The 15577-nt window shown below is 41.1% G+C and overlaps 1 protein-coding gene across 1 annotated transcript; it reads left to right on the top strand.

Annotated features, from left to right (window-relative positions):
• Nucleotides 1-1011: 1011 nt before the first annotated feature.
• On the top strand, nucleotides 1012-10177 carry ZNHIT3 (zinc finger HIT-type containing 3). Its single transcript, XM_030185695.1, has 5 exons — nucleotides 1012-1363; nucleotides 1986-2017; nucleotides 3401-3493; nucleotides 7507-7587; nucleotides 9868-10177. Exons 1-5 carry the CDS (start codon nucleotides 1182-1184, stop codon nucleotides 10056-10058), a joined length of 579 nt encoding a protein of 192 aa, XP_030041555.1. The 5' UTR covers nucleotides 1012-1181; the 3' UTR covers nucleotides 10059-10177.
• Nucleotides 10178-15577: the final 5400 nt, after the last annotated feature.

Genomic DNA, 15577 nt, shown 5'->3' with positions numbered 1-15577 from the left:
GATTTGTTCTTTGCATCCGGTATAAATGGCATTGCAGTAGTCTAGATGACTTAGCACCATTGATTGTACTAGGCTGCGGAATACATCCCTTGGGAAGAATGGTTTGATTCTTTTGAGTTTCCACATTGAGTAGAACATTTTCTTTGCTGTGTTTTTCACATGGTCTTCGAGTGTGAGATTTCGGTCAATTGTGACTCCCAGAATTTTCAGGCTATCTGAGACCGGCAATGTGTAATCTGGGGTGTTTATGGTATTGGGTTTATTTGTGTTATACTGTGAGGACAGAATAAGACATAGTGTTTTTTCTGCGTTTAGCTTTAGTTGGAATGCATCCGCCCATGAGTTCATTGTTTGGAGGCTTTGTGTGATTTCGTTTGTGATTTCGGTTATGTCTTGTTTGAACGGGATGTATATCGTGACATCGTCTGCATAGATGTATGGGTTGAATCCTTGGGTGGATAGCGATTTGGCTAAAGGTGTCATAATTAAGTTAAAAAGGGTTGGTGATTTAATTTCAATATATTAATTTCAATATATTCCATCATCTTTAGAAACACAAGGTTTCCCAAGGCAGATTAAAACAACAGTTAAGATGAACCCATCAGGAAACAGGTAAACACTGAAATCTGGCCATCTGTATAGAAGAACAGTGAAGAAAAATGAGCACAAACTACAGAATTTATAATTGCTGTTTCTACTAGCTACAATAAATTTTTGAAGCTGTTTTAGAGATATGCTATTATTATTTCTTTTCTCTTCCAACTTTTAAGGCACTAACTATACAACTGAAACAGGTTTTGACTTCTTACAGATGGATCAACAATAAAGAACGACACCGCAGATGCAGCAGCTCATAGGTTTGCATGCTTTGTTTTGAGTTAATGGCAATGACGGCTGCGCGGGGGAGGGAAACAGAGATTAACCAAATTGGCTTCCAGTTCCATGATTACAGTGAACTAGACAGGCTCACTTCCACTCCAGTCTATTACACCTCTTTGTTTAACCTCCTTGAAGATTCGCGCAGCGCCGCTGGATTCCCGCTGTATCTGTCTTTTACCTTTTTGCCCTCAAATCGAGGCTTCTCCTGTTAACAGCGCAGCCTTGAGCCGCAACACAGGCAGCCCCAGAGGAGGGGAGTGAGCGACAGTTCGGTGATGGATTAGAAGGGCTTTGACAGATTGATGAATCAAGCCTGGGACTGGCGGAAGAGGGTCTACCACGTGGGCTCAGGCTGGGCGGTCTTGGTCTGGTCTCCAATGTGTCCATGTAGCCGCTGCAGAGCTGATCTTACTACCATGCAGACGTGCTGTGTGTGCGCTGATGCTTCTCCCAAATACCGCTGCCCTCCGTGCTGCCTCCGATAGTGAGTAGGCAGAAATCATATCGTAATAGTAATGCAGTTATCTGAGATCGGTACTTCCTTGGTACATGTATGATACCGAGGTGTACTCAGTGTTGACTATGTTACTTCTAGGGCGTTAGTCTGGGAAGTAAGGGCTTAAACCGGAGACCATAAGAGAAAACATAATAAATGTAGACAACTAGTGGAACATTTGATGTGTGATGTAAGGCAAAGCCTAGCCTCCAACGGCTGGGGGCGAGGGATGGCTGTACAGTGTTTGGGGGTCATTTCAGTGCACATATGGTTATATGCTTTGACTAAAAAAATTCAGGTATTTGCTGTTTGGAATGATGGAACGATTTGGGAGCTGTGCATAAAAAGCGACTGGATCCTCATGTTGGACCAGGGATCATGGCATCGAGGGATGATTACAGCCAGCTGAGGTCTTTTTCCTCCATTTCAAAATATATTATGTTTCTAATGTTTTTATTTTTGGTCCTTTTACACATATATAATTTGAGTGTAAGAAGACGTGAGGTATTGGTTCCACTCTTTGTTACTATGTATGTATATAGCAGGTAATTTGTTCGTCAGTTTTGCCTGATTGCTGCACTTTCTGATCATGCTGTGTTATCTGTTACAGTTGTTCTCTGCAGTGCTACAAGAAGCATAAAGGTAAGATAAGTCAGTAATATTATTCTGACTTTTATATAGTGTCCTTAGACAAATCATTAAAAAATGAGGAGGTTGTATTCCTTAGGAGAATGCAAACGGGGAAATAGTTTTGAAAAAGGTATTCTACACCTCCCAAAGTGCTATATCTTTTAAATATTTTTCTTCAGTAACTGAAAGATATGCAAGAAAGCAGATCCCTGAAGAAGAATGATGCCAGAACAGCTATTGTTGGTTGATTACGTGATATTTATTTTCTTTACTTGCTTTTTTATAGAAAAATATTTTGAGACATTTTAAATAACTTAACAAATAAAAATATATAACCAATTAGAATCATGAAAATAAATCAATAAAAACCTAAAATAAAGATAATCTTAAAAATTATACAATGTAACACTCATCAGTTATACCTTTTAACGTTCACTCTGTTGCTGGCCTGTCCTGTAGAAAGGTTTTTCTTTTCTAAACCTGATAAAAAAAATCTGGCCTTTAACACTTTACAAAATAGCAAATAATCTGAAACATTTTTTGATTTTAAAGCAACCTATTTCATAAAACAGGTGCCATATTTGTACATAATCGGGATCTAGCACTACACAGTTGGATTTCCTTTGGAACTGGGATCCTGACTGGATCATATTTACCTTGATGGAAAAGATTGCATTAAGGGTGTATGATTCCAAATTGGATAACAAGCTTGTGCAATGTAACACTTTGAGATGAATCTTTTCATACCAAATTCCATATTATCTTCCGTTGGACTATGTTTTGATATAACTTTTTGAATGTTGCTTTGTTTACAATATGTAATTTGTTGTATTGCAGAGAGTTTATAACCTGTTGGCACCTGAAGCAGTGAGAAATAAAGGGGTCCTTTTACCAAGCTGTGGTAGGTAGAAGGGGGCCTACGCTAGCATTAGCGTGTTGTTTTGAAGCATGCTGAGGCCCCCTTTTACCACAGCAGGTAAAGGGCTGTCTGTTTTGCTGGAAAGGAAATGGTCATGTGGTAAAGTGAACCACTTGCTGTGCGGCCATTTGGGGGAGGGGGGAGCACTTACCGCCAGCCATTGAGGTGGCAGTAACCAGGCAACTCGATTACCGCTGGGTAAGCACCGGCACTACAGAAATAGAAATACTGCTGGGCTTCTTTGGTAGTTCCAGACTGGTGCATGGCAAACCTTTTGCTGCACACAGCCCTTTAGTAAAAGGGCCCCACAGTAACTTGCTCAATGGTAAAAGCAGAATTTGAACTCACCTGTCCTGGTTCTCAGTCTGTTTTCATTGTTGATCTCCTCCACACTAATCTTAGGCTGTGGCATAATCTTGGGTAACTTTCTAGTAGATTCTGTGATTACAGATTTTCTTGTACTTTCAATTTAATAGAAGAGTGTATACCTAAAGCGGACCAGGTTCAAGGAGTTGCAAGTTCACAAATTTCTCCCACTTTCAGAGGTGATGAATCATGGAGAGATGGAGGTATGTTCTTTGTCTTGTGTTATCACTACTTAACTGAGTTTGCCTGTTGTTGGTATTGGACATGATGTTGTAGCTTTTAAGGTTAGTGAAAGCAGCAGTATCTTGAAATACATGTTGTTGGTTTTTATTTGTATTAAATTGCTTAGGCAACAGTTACAAGAAACAGAATCTTTTGGAATCCATCCATCTGCTCCCATGATTTTTTCATCTAGTTCTTGAGCTTCCCAGTTTGTCTTCCACTAATTCCATTATGGCTTTGTACCTTCTTTTTCTGAGTAACTCACCAGCTTCTGTGCACAGGTCTATTTGTTTCCAATTACTTTGTCTCTCTTTGCACCCTCTGTTCATGGGACATGCTGCTCATTTCTGTGCCCATCTCCAGTTCCATCTCCTGACTCTACTGTTTGCTGCACCATGCAGCTGAAACAAACTTCCTGAGCTGTTGTGTCAGGCAGGGGCGGGTCCAGAACCCAAGGTGAGGGGGCACATTTAGGGCCCCCCCCCCCCGCCACTTTTGACCCCCACCGTCGCTGCCAGGTACCTTTGCTGGTGGGGGTCCCCATCTAGTAGCACTATAGAAATGGTTATTAGTAGTAACTGAAACATGGTGCAAATGTTCACCCTTACAGTAGGCCTGTATCTCTGTTATTCTGTAACAATGTGCATTAATTTTTCAAATTGTGCGTAAATTTTCAGTATGTAAAATTTAATAAAATTTAATTAGTGCCAATAATTGCTTGTTAAAAAGCCAGTTGGTGCTGATTGGCTCATTCTATTAAATTGCATGCACAAATTGGTGGCAATTTATGTAGCATTAGGGGGTTAATGCCTCTTATCTGCAAATTTAACACAGCACCTATAAGGGTAAATGGTGGAAGCATCCCCAATGGTTGCCATGTTAAATTTGCAGCTATTACATGGTAAAGTCCCACATTAAGCTGTGGTAACTGAGGTTTTGCCGAGGCTTAGTAAAAAGACCCCTTAGAATCACTTTTTTTTTTAATGGACAATTAAAATAGTAAGTTTTTAGGGAAAAGCTAGAAATCACACACAACTGAAGTGGAAAAGTAGCAGCGTAAGTTTTTTTCATTGGCTAATGCTAAATTGTTTTCATACGTAGATAAACATTTCTGTTACTGACTGTCCCCAATGATGTGAGAAAAAAAAGTTTATTAGTGCAAGTCTGGTTCATAAGAGAGAAAAATGGGCCCATAAATATAAACTTAAAATAAATAGGGATAAATCCAATCTTTTGTGGATTGGCTCTTCCCCACCTACTATGCAATTGATGATTGGTGATGGGGAATTCATATTCAATTCTTCAGTAAAAGTTCTAGGTGTTATTTTAGACTTTCATTTAATTCTATCAGAACAGATAAATACTTAGATGAAGAAGGCCTTTTACAAACTGAATCTACTGTTTAGTATAGAGCTGTCTGGTTTTGCAGAGATCAGCCAGCTTTGTATATGTAACTTATTCCCTTATTTATGATCTAGTAGCGCACATAGCTAGCCTGTGTTTTCTTGACCTTTACAGGGACAATAGACAGGTTTGCTTAGCCCTAGTACTGGGCCATAAACTTTAACAAGTGTCTGTTTGCTTCAAACAGGCTCAGAACTTATACAGACACTCTCAGTGAAGGAGAAGTATGAGTGATAAGTATTAGAGGGAGGGAGGTTACAAAGGGCAAATGATGGATAATTGGGAAAAATTCCGAAGAAGCAGAATTATGTGAAGGTGACCTTAGAGGTCAGAGTTGAAAAATATCAGATAAGTAAGAGAGAAAATATAAGGCAAGTGATTGCACAAAATTAAGTTTCAGTAATCTGACAAGCACATTTTGTGGCAGTCAGATTTGTTAAGCTTCCAGGGAAATACACAGAAAGACCAGAGAGAGATTTTATTTTGCTTATACTGAAGTTTAGACTGATATAAATAAGAATTCAATTTTCTGTAATACTGGGATAAAATAATTTTTATTGTAATCATTTATTTACTCTAATAAATTTTAGCATTATATAAGAGAAAAATTAAGAGTGTTTTTCCTTTGCTAGAAGGGCTTTCTTTCAGTATCTTCTGAAGTTGTTTAGCTCCTCTTTAGAGGCAAGAGAGTGGCTATACACTACTTTTGTCAAGTTTGTAAATATTTCCTGTTGGAGTAGTTTGAGACATTGGGGCAGACTCGCATAATGGCACATCTATATATTGTAATGTCTCTTAAATTACTGGTTGCAACATTTACAGTAGGTTGTTTTTTCTGTTTAGCCAAAATGTGGCCGTGAAATAATTTGTAAAGTGATGAAATATTTTGATTCAATTGGACTGGCTCCCCATGGAGGCTCGGATAGCATTTAAGCTGTGTACTTCCATTTTTTTGGAATTCTTTATGGTCTGGCTTCTTTGCAGTGGCGTACCTAGGGTAGTTGACACCCGGGGCCGTTCATTTTTTAACACCCCCCCCCCCCCCCCCCAAATCCAGTACTAGGCATACCGAGAATACAAAACATTCAGGACCTATAGAGCGATTCTACCATACCATAAGCAGTAATTTGTACGAGTCACACAAGGAAAAGGAAAGCATCTTAAACACTACAGTGAGCACTAGAACATCAATTCACCTATTGTAAAACGAAAACAGACAGATTAGTACAGATCGTGGATCCTGCAGTCAATGCCAACCGAAAGCCATGTCATTTTCACAAACACAGATACACCCTAATCCACTATAGAATAAGTAATCTATTTAGACAAAAATTAAACTGAACCCCCGATGCCAGACTCTGCTAACATTAGCACCTAGCCATTAATTCAGAAAATAAAATTGGCCATTTTCCAGCTGCAGTAGAAATGGCCTTAACGTGCAGGAGAGACCCATATAAGGGCGATCTAAGGCCACTTTCTAGCCCAGCTTTGTGAAAGGAGCCCTAAGTAATTTTTAAAAATCTCCAAAAGAGATATGTCTTCAACTTCTTCCTAAACTGAAAGTAACTAGTTCCTCATCTCAGGTCCACTGGTAAAATATTCCAGTTCCTGACTACATGATAAGGAATAATAGATGGAAGAAGTTTTTATTCTCTTTACAGAGTCAAAATGAAGTATCATGTATATAGACGTAAGACTAATGAGGAAAATTCTAAGAGATCCCAAAGAAGCCAGACCATAAAGAATTAAAAATAAATGGAAATACATGCTTAAATGCTATCCGAGCCTCCATGGGGAGCCAGTCCAATTGAATCAAAATATTTCATCACTTTACAAATTATTTCACTGCCACATTTTGGCTAAACAGAAGATTATTCTTACCACATGACCATGTGTGTGTGGTGGTGGGGGGGAGCACTTACCGCCACCAATAGTAACCAGGCAGCGCTGATTACTTCTGGGTTAGTGCCACACTAGAAATTATGGAGGTATTTTTCGTAGCATCGGAAACCATGTGCGTTGGGCTGGCGGTAGTTCCAGGTTGCTAAATGGCAACCCTTTAGTAAAAGGTCCCCTTAGTGTGCGGCAGTGTGGCTGTGCTAACCGATTATTGCAGACACTCCCCCCTCAGCCAAAAACTAAAATTGTTTGTAGTGTATGGATAGAGTACACATTAGGATTTTACCGCAGGATGCCTTGGCACACCCCTCGGTAAGCAGAGAATCAGTTTTGGCAGCTTTATGGAGTATCTCTTGGGTTCTGCACCTTGTCAAATAAACCGAACAAAAGTCCCCACAAACTAAGAGTGCCACTTCCACTGTGCAAAACAGCAGTTTATAATCAATTAAAAAAGTATTTAATTTGGTTACAGTTACAGGAGCTCAAGTCCAGGGAGAGAACTTTGCATTAACTTGTTCATGGGGGGGGGGGGGGGGGGGGAGGGGATGACTGTTTCGATAGCTGGTTTGTGAATTTTTGTAGCTTTCTTCCAGTGCTAGAGCAACACTTTTATTCTTTCACTGGCAAAGTTACGTATCATTATAGTGTCAGTCCAACACTAAACCAAACTTGTCTCTTCTGCCTTTCTTAGGAAATTCTTGCTCTATGAATGACATCCTGGATGAAGATGGGGAACAAGATCGAGTCCCACCCCAGAAACTTAAACTCTTAGGTAAACTGGCTGAATTAGTTAGGATAAAAAATAACCAGTAGCTACAATTGCTACTTAAAGAAATATTGCCCATGCCAAGCTAGTAAATAGAAATAAAACAAATAAAAGAACATGATACCTTTCTTATTGGGCTGTCTTAATGCACTTGCTGACTAGCTTTTGAAGGCACAATCACCTGAACAAAATACCAGACTACAGAAATGATGTAAGCTTTTGCTCATTACTAACTTGGGGAAGAAGATAATGAAGCTATGGACATCTCAAAATGGCCAAATTGATGTCCATGCGCTTGAAACATCCAAATCCTGATTTTGCAAAGGCAGGAAATGAACATCCAAGTAGCAAGAGGAGGCCAAAACTCAGGATGCCCAAGAGCGATTATCAAACAGCAAGCAATATCCACATCTAAAAAGAAGGATGTCCAGAATACAAAAAGGTGCTCTGATTGAGCAGTTGACTACTGAAAGGATTAAGGAATAACACCTCCTTCATTTCCTAGTGGTTGCTGTCCCTCTACCTCTCCCTTGAAAGTGAAAGTAAAAAGGGATATCTGGCTCTAGGACAGCTTCAGGTATTATGGGCATTAGCACAGCAGGAAGCAAGTCTGAGGAATTGCCTAGCAGTTAGTGCTGTGGTCTTAGGGGTCCTTTTACTAAGGTGCGCCAAAAAGTGGCCTGTGCTGGTGTAGATGCATGTATTGGACACACGCAGGTCCATTTTTCAGCGCACTTGCAAAAGCCTTTTTTAGCCGAAAATGGACATGCGGCAAAATAAAAATTGGCGCGTATCCATTTTGAGCCCGAGACCTTAAGTCTAGCGCGTTAACCAGGCGGTAATCGTCAGCACGTGTACAATGCTGATTACCGCCCGGTTGGCACTGTGCACCAGAATTTTTCTGGGGCGTGTGTAGAAAATGAAATCACCGCCCGGGCCACATGGTAGCCGGGCGGTAATTCAAAATTGACGCGCTTAGGATACATGTACGTGCCTATGCAGCTTAGTAAAAGGGCTCCTTAAAGTGGGATTTGAACCTGGGGCCCTGGGTTTGAACTTTTTTTTTTTTTTTTGGTGATCTCTCCAGAAACAGAAAAAAATAATTTAATGTACCTATATATATAAGCTACCCGGAAGCCTGAAGGCTATTGAAGTGATTTACATTCAGGTACAGTATGTATTTTTCTGTTAAAATGGGATTTCAACCTGGATCTCTTGGTTTAAAGTCCGTATGTGCCATGCTTCTAAGAATGCTGCCAGACAGATATCCTTGTTCCTGCTTTTTTGCTGTTCATGTGTTGGATATTCCAGTTTATAAAATGGCTGTGCATGCTGGACATAGTCAGCACACGGACATCCATCTCACATATTTCATGTTCGAAAGTACATGTGAGATGAATGTCCGTTTTGGATGTTATGAGCTGAACGTCTTTATTCTGACTTGGATGTCCTTTCGAAAATGCCCCTCCATGCCTTCTAAAGCTAGTCAAAAAATGCATTGTTAGTCCAAAACTAAAGGTACTGTATCAAATCTTCTTGATTTTTTTTCCTTAACATAACAAGTAAGCTACTTTGCCATGTGGATGTAGCTCACACATTTTTCCATAGTTCATCATGAGATATTACAGAGGGTTGCAATTAAAGGGGGCAGTTCTATAACTTGGTGCTGAGTGCCAATTCTGTAACAACATCTTGCTACGAAGAGTCTGTTACAGAATGCTAGCATAAGTCAGCAGCGATGCGCCTACATTCGGTATCCCTAGAGCCAGATCTGTGGTTTGTCATAAGTTGGCATGCCTAAATGAGCCATGCAGTGCATGTCATGTCTAGTATTCTAGAAGCAGGCGACATGCCCATGTCCCACCCACATGTACACCCCCATGCAGTTATGCAACTCTATTGTAGAATAGCTTTTAGTGCACTTGGCTTAAGTGCTCAAGCACGTGCATAACTGCAGGTTGCCTAGTTAGAGAATTGCCCTGTATGTTTGTACCTTAGGCAGTGGAGGATTTAAGTGAGTTGCTCAAGCTCACAAGTATTAATGGGATTTGAACCTGGTTTCCTTCATTATGAGGTTGCTGCCTTTAGCCTTAGGCTTCTTTCTCACCCCAGTTCTAATAAAGGGTCTAATGTGGATAATCTCTAAGGGCACAGTGCTGACCCTAAATGACTTGTACATTTATATACACCAATGAATGGCATCGTACTGTAACTAATAGGTTTGCTGTCCCTGCAGGAAGACTCGGAACAGCATAAATACATTAATGTCTTGTTTCTCTTCTGTAGGGGAGTCTGAAGAACTAAAAAATTTACTGCAGAACCCACACCTCAGACAGCTGCTTTTAACTGTAGACCAAGCAGAGGAAAAAGAGACCGTTCTGAAAAACTATATGCAAGAGCCCTTGTTTGTAGAGTTTGCTGACAAGTGCTTGCAAATCGTTGAGCCTCCAGACAAAGAAAACAGTTATCCAGAGTGATGCAGGCTGATGGCAGAAACAGCAGGAATTCTTAGCACTGGATGTATCATGCAGGTGTGGACAGGTGGTTGGTTATACTCTATTCACCAATGAAACATTAAAATAGTGGTGAAATTTGAGACACACAGACTTGCATTTCTCAATTCGTACTTCTAGCACCTGTCAAAAATGGGACTAAAAGTGTTACATGCATGATCTAATAAGAGCTAAGGGAATTTGCCCAATTGTAAAGCCTTCCAACATCTTTGAAATAGATGTAGTGATGATTACATCTGGAAGGCTTTAAGATTGGACAGACAGCTGCAAAGGACAGATGGATAGTAACTTTTTGTTGCCATATCTAAAAGAAGGCACAGATCAAATCCAAAGCAAGAGTTTCATGTCTTATTCACAGTAAAAAGGGACTCTCACCCTCATCTTGCTTCTAATTTTTCAGTTCAGATTTATGTAATTTTAGTTGATTACCAATTTTTTTTTTTAATTTTGGGCTCAATATTCAAACACCAATTAAAGCAGATAGGAGAAGTTCTACCTCTGCTCCTTCCCCCCCCCCCCCCCCCCCTGTCAAACCTTCACTTCTGTGTGGGCAGTGGCAACCAGAATACATTGCCTATGCTGCCCTGGAGTCTCTCTGCTTCGTCCTGCCCCTCCAATGCAACATCCTGCCTCCAGCAGGCTTACAGTCTAATTTTGTACCTGAAGCAATGAAGGGTTAGGTGACTTACCTAAGATCACAAGGAGGTACAGTGCAATTTGAACCAGCGTGGTTTTACTAGAGGCAAGTCTTGTCAGACAAATATGATTAATTTCTTTGGGTGACCAAAGAATTGGATTGGGAGAGTGCAAGATGTGGTGTACTTGGATTTTTAGCCAAGCCTTTGACACAATTCCGCATAGACAACTTAAAAATAAACTGAGAGCCCATGATATGGGACCCTAAAGTGACTGACTGGGTTAGGAACTGACTGAATGGAAGGGGACAAAGGGTAATAGTGGTAAACGGAGTTCACTCAGAGGAAAGGGACGTTAAGCAGTGCACTGCAAGAATTGATTTTTGGTCCTGTTTTTTTAAACATTTTTGTAACCGTAATTACAAAAGGGCTGTCTAGTAAAGTTTGCCTCTTTGCAGACGATACCAAAATCTGCAATACTGTAGACACCCTTGATGGTATGGATAACATAAGAGGGGGCTTAGTAAAGCTCAAATGGGCTGGAATTTGGCAGCAAAAGATTTAATGCTAAGAAATGCAGGGTCATGCACTTGGGCTATAAAAACCTGAGGGAGCAGTACAGTTTAGGGGGTGAAGTACTTTTATGTACAAAAGAGGAGCAGGTATGAGTATGAGCTATAAAACCTGAGGGAGCGGGAGGGATTTCAGTCTGTTCTTCCACCTCAGTCTCACTGCTTTTCTTCCTTCGAAGTCTACCACTTCATCTGTCTATTCACTCCTCTGCTTCTCTGAGTAGCAGTCATTTATTGACCCCCTGATAAGTCCCTTTCTTCCTTTCTCACTGACTTTGATGCTTGGCTTTCCTTCTTTCTTGAACCTTCATCTCCTTCCCTCATTCTTGGGGATTTTTGACATTCATGCTAATGATCCCTCCAACTCTTATGCTTCTCAGTTTCTCGCTTTAACATCCTCTTTCAATCTTCAACTGTGCCCCACTCACCAGAATAGCCGCTGTCTTAGTCTTATCTTCTTCTCCAACTTCTCTCTCCAGTTTCTGCACCTCAGCTCTTCCCCGCTGACCATCATCTGATAACTTTCACACTTAAACACCCTCTCCTCCAGTCCCATCCAATCTCACTTAAACACCCTCTCCCCCAGTCCCATTCAATCTCAACCAATACATTTAGGAATCTTCAGGCTGTTAACCCTTTTACTCTGTCCTCCAGTTTCAAATCTCTTCTCAACCACTATGTTATCCAAGTCTGTCAATGAGGCTACCTCTTCCAATACTACTCCTCTCCTCTGGATACTCTCGCTCCTCCCATTCCCCGTTCTGTAAGGCGTCCCAAACCCCAGCCTTGACTGACCTCTAGAATCCGCTAGCTGCATTTCTGTGCCCACTCTGCCGAACACCTTTGGCTGAAATCCCGTGCCCATGCTGACTACATACATTTCAAATTCTTGCTGTCCTCCTTCCAGTCTGCTTTCACTTGCCAAGCAGGACTATTACATCCAGTTCTCTTGGCTCAAACCCTCAACGTCTCTTTGCCACACTGAACTCTCTCCTCAAAGTACCTTCACATCCAACTCCCCCTTTCATTTTCTCCCCAGACTCTGGCTGAGTACTTTCATAAGGTTCACAAGATTAAACTTGAATTCTCAACCAAGTCACCTCCACCTCTCCTTCCCTTAGTCCATTCTCTCAACCCCTGCCTTTTCTGAAATCACTGAAGAGGAAACTGCACATTTTCTTTCCTCCTTAAAACCAACTACTTGTTCCTCTGATGCTATTCTCACCCATCTACGTAGCACTCTCTCTCCTACTGTCATCCAATTATTTGTCATATCCTCAGTCTTTCACTTTCCACTGCGACTTCCTGATGCCTTCACTCATACATGCCGTAGTCACACCACGCCTCAAAAAACTTTCATTGGACCCTACCTGTCCTACTATTGCCCCATCTCCCTCCCTTTCCTATCCAAGATACTTGAACTTGCTGTTCACTGCCATTGTCTTGACTTTCATCTGAAGCTATTCTTGATCCACTTCAATCTGGCTTTTGCCCTCTTCATTCAACTAAAACAGTGCTTGCTAAAGTTTCCAATGACCTGTTCCTGGCCAGATCCAAAGGTTTCTATTCTTGCCTCATCCTTCTTGATCTGCTGCTTTTGACACTGTTGATCACCGCCTACTCCTTGATATGTTGTCCTCACTTGGGATTTCAGGGCTCTGTTCTTTCCTGGTTTTCTTCTTCTGTCTCCCATCATACTTTTAGTGTATACTCTGGTGATCCTCCTCCACTTCTATCCCACTGTCAGTTGGTGTACCTCAGTGATCTGTCCTGGGGAACTAGTTTCTCCATCTTGATGAGAGAGGTGTGGTAGCCGTGTTAGTCCACTTTTAAAGGTAATCAGTAGAAATAAAACATGGAAAAGAAAATAAGATAATACCTTTTTTATTGGACATAACTTAATACATTTCTTGATTAGCTTTCAAAGATTGCCCTTCTTTGTCAGATTGGAAATAAGCAAATGTTGGTAGATGACAGTATATATAAGTGAAACATCAAAGCATTCCAGTGACAGTCTAACAGGATGGGGGTGGATAGATGAGAGACAGGAAGAGTCGGGTGGATGAGGGACCGGGAGATATGCATAGAGACAGGAGGGAGACAAAGCAGTACAATTTTATGGTTTATAATGAGTTAGAAAACCCAGATCTTTGTTAAGTCCTATCTGGTGGGTGTCAAAATATTTAATCATTCTGACTTCAAAGGTCTTATGTTCCTGTGTTGTTTTAAAGTTCCCTTTTAGGATTCTTACCATGAAATCACTGGTACAGTGTACTGGTTTTGTAAAGTGCTGCCCCACAGGCGTGACATCTTTATTGGTACTAGCTTTTTTCATACGGTATCTGTGTAAATTAAATCTCTTCTTTAGCATCTGACTTGTTTCTCCAATGTAGCAGCCTTCGTTGCATTTTTTACACTGAATGATATATACCACATTGGAAGATGAGCACATGAAAGATTCCTTAATGTTGAATATTTTTCCTTTGTGAATGACAGTGGGGTCCTTTGAAATGTTTTGGCATAGTTTGCAGCTGGATATATTGCAAGGATGTGTGCCATTCTCTTCTTTTTGAGTCTGTGTTGGGAGCTTACTTCTAATTAGCTTGTGTTTTAAGTTGGGTGGCTGTCAGAAGGCCAGCACTGGTGGGGATGGGAATATCGCTTTCATCCTCCTGGAGTAGAGGCTGTAGATCTTTTATGATTTTTCTTAATTTTTCCAGCTCTGGGTTGTATGTCACTATAAGGGGGATTCTGTCTGTGGCTTTTTTTTCTTTGTACTGTAGCAGATTTTCCCTGGGTATTTTGAGGGAGGAGGCAATATTCTTGGAGATTATTTTGGGGTTGTAGCCTTTCTGTTCGAAGGATGCAGTCAGGATTTCAAGGTGTCTGTCTTTGTCCCCTGGGTCAGAGCAGATATGGTGGTACCTTGTGGCTTGGCTATAAATAATGGATCTTTTTGTATGTGAAGGGTGGAAGCTGCAGTTGTGGAGGTAGCTGCATTTGTCTGTGGGTTTCTTGTATATGGATGTTTGTATATAGCCATCACTGATTGAGACTGTGGTGTGTGACTTTTTCTGGGGAAAAATGAGCGCCAAAGTAGCCAATAGGGAAATCCCTGACCATGTAGGGGGAAACTGTTTTCTGGCTGAGGTCTCTTTCCTTATCAGATGGGAAGGAATGTGAGGAATCTGGCTTTTACTCTGACTTAGCTCAGAATGCAGTTTACTAATATTAGCTAAAATAACACAATGCCATGCCTAGGCAGCTGCCGGGGCACCAGCTAAACTAGGGTACTGGACTAATAACATTACTAGGATACATGTGTATATCTATAAAAACAGGTAATTTGGTATTACTTAGGCGGTTGCCTAACTTCCATATAGTTTTGTGTTTTTTTTTTGCGGTTCCCATCACATCTTCCCTTGGCACTCTGATCTCATCCTACGGTTTTCGGTATCATCTTTATGTTGATGACTCCCAGATCTACCAGAAATTTCAGCAGGAATCCAGGCCAATCAGCCTGCCTGTCTCACTGTCATCTGAAACTAAACATAACCAAGACTGAGCTTCTTATCTTTCCCCCTAAACCAACCTTTCCTCTTCCCCCATTCTGTATCTCTGTGGCTAACACTCTCATCCTCCCTGTCTCATCAGCTTGTAACCTTGGGGTCATCTTCAACTCATCTCTCCTTCTCTGCCCATATTCAACAAACTGCTAAAACCTGTCATTTCTTTCTCTATATCATCACCAAAATGCGCCCTTTCTGAGCACACTGCCAGAACCCTTATCCACACTCATCACCTCTCGCTTAGACTATTGCAACTTGCTTCTCACAGGTCTCCCACTAAGCCATCTCTCTCCCTTTTAATGTTCAAAATTCTGCTGCATGACAGATTCCGCCAATGTTGCTATGCTCATATTAGCCCTCTCAAGTCACTTCATTGGCTCCCTATCCATTTCCGCATACAGTTCAACTCCTCTTATTGACTTACAGATGCATTCACTCTGCAGCTCCTCAGTACCTCTCCACTCTCATCTCTCCCTACATTCCTCCCTGGGAACTCCGTTCACTGGGCAAATCTCTTATCCACACCCTTCTCCTCTGCCGCCAACTCCAGACTTTTCCTTTTATCTTGCTGCATCATATGCCTGGAATAGACTTCCTGAGCTGGTACATTAAGCTCCATCTCTGGCCATCTTCAAATCTAGGCTAAGCCCACCTTTTTGATGCTGCTTTTAACTCTTAACGCTTACTCACTTGTTCAGTACTCATGT

The sequence above is a fragment of the Microcaecilia unicolor genome, chromosome 13 (assembly GCF_901765095.1).
Source record: "Microcaecilia unicolor chromosome 13, aMicUni1.1, whole genome shotgun sequence".
NCBI classification, from domain to species: domain Eukaryota; kingdom Metazoa; phylum Chordata; class Amphibia; order Gymnophiona; family Siphonopidae; genus Microcaecilia; species Microcaecilia unicolor.
The sequence above is the reverse complement of the archived record's forward strand: the minus strand, read 5'-3'. Positions and strand labels throughout refer to the sequence as shown.

Excerpts from the sequence above, each read along its gene's own strand:
- ZNHIT3 (XM_030185695.1), top strand. The coding sequence starts at position 1,182 with ATGAATCAAGCCTGGGACTGGCGGAAGAGGGTCTACCACGTGGGCTCA. Across the intron at positions 1,364-1,985 it reads CCTCCGTGCTGCCTCCGATA|TTGTTCTCTGCAGTGCTACA; the intron begins GTGAGTAGGCAG and ends TATCTGTTACAG. Across the intron at positions 3,494-7,506 it reads TGAATCATGGAGAGATGGAG|GAAATTCTTGCTCTATGAAT; the intron begins GTATGTTCTTTG and ends TGCCTTTCTTAG.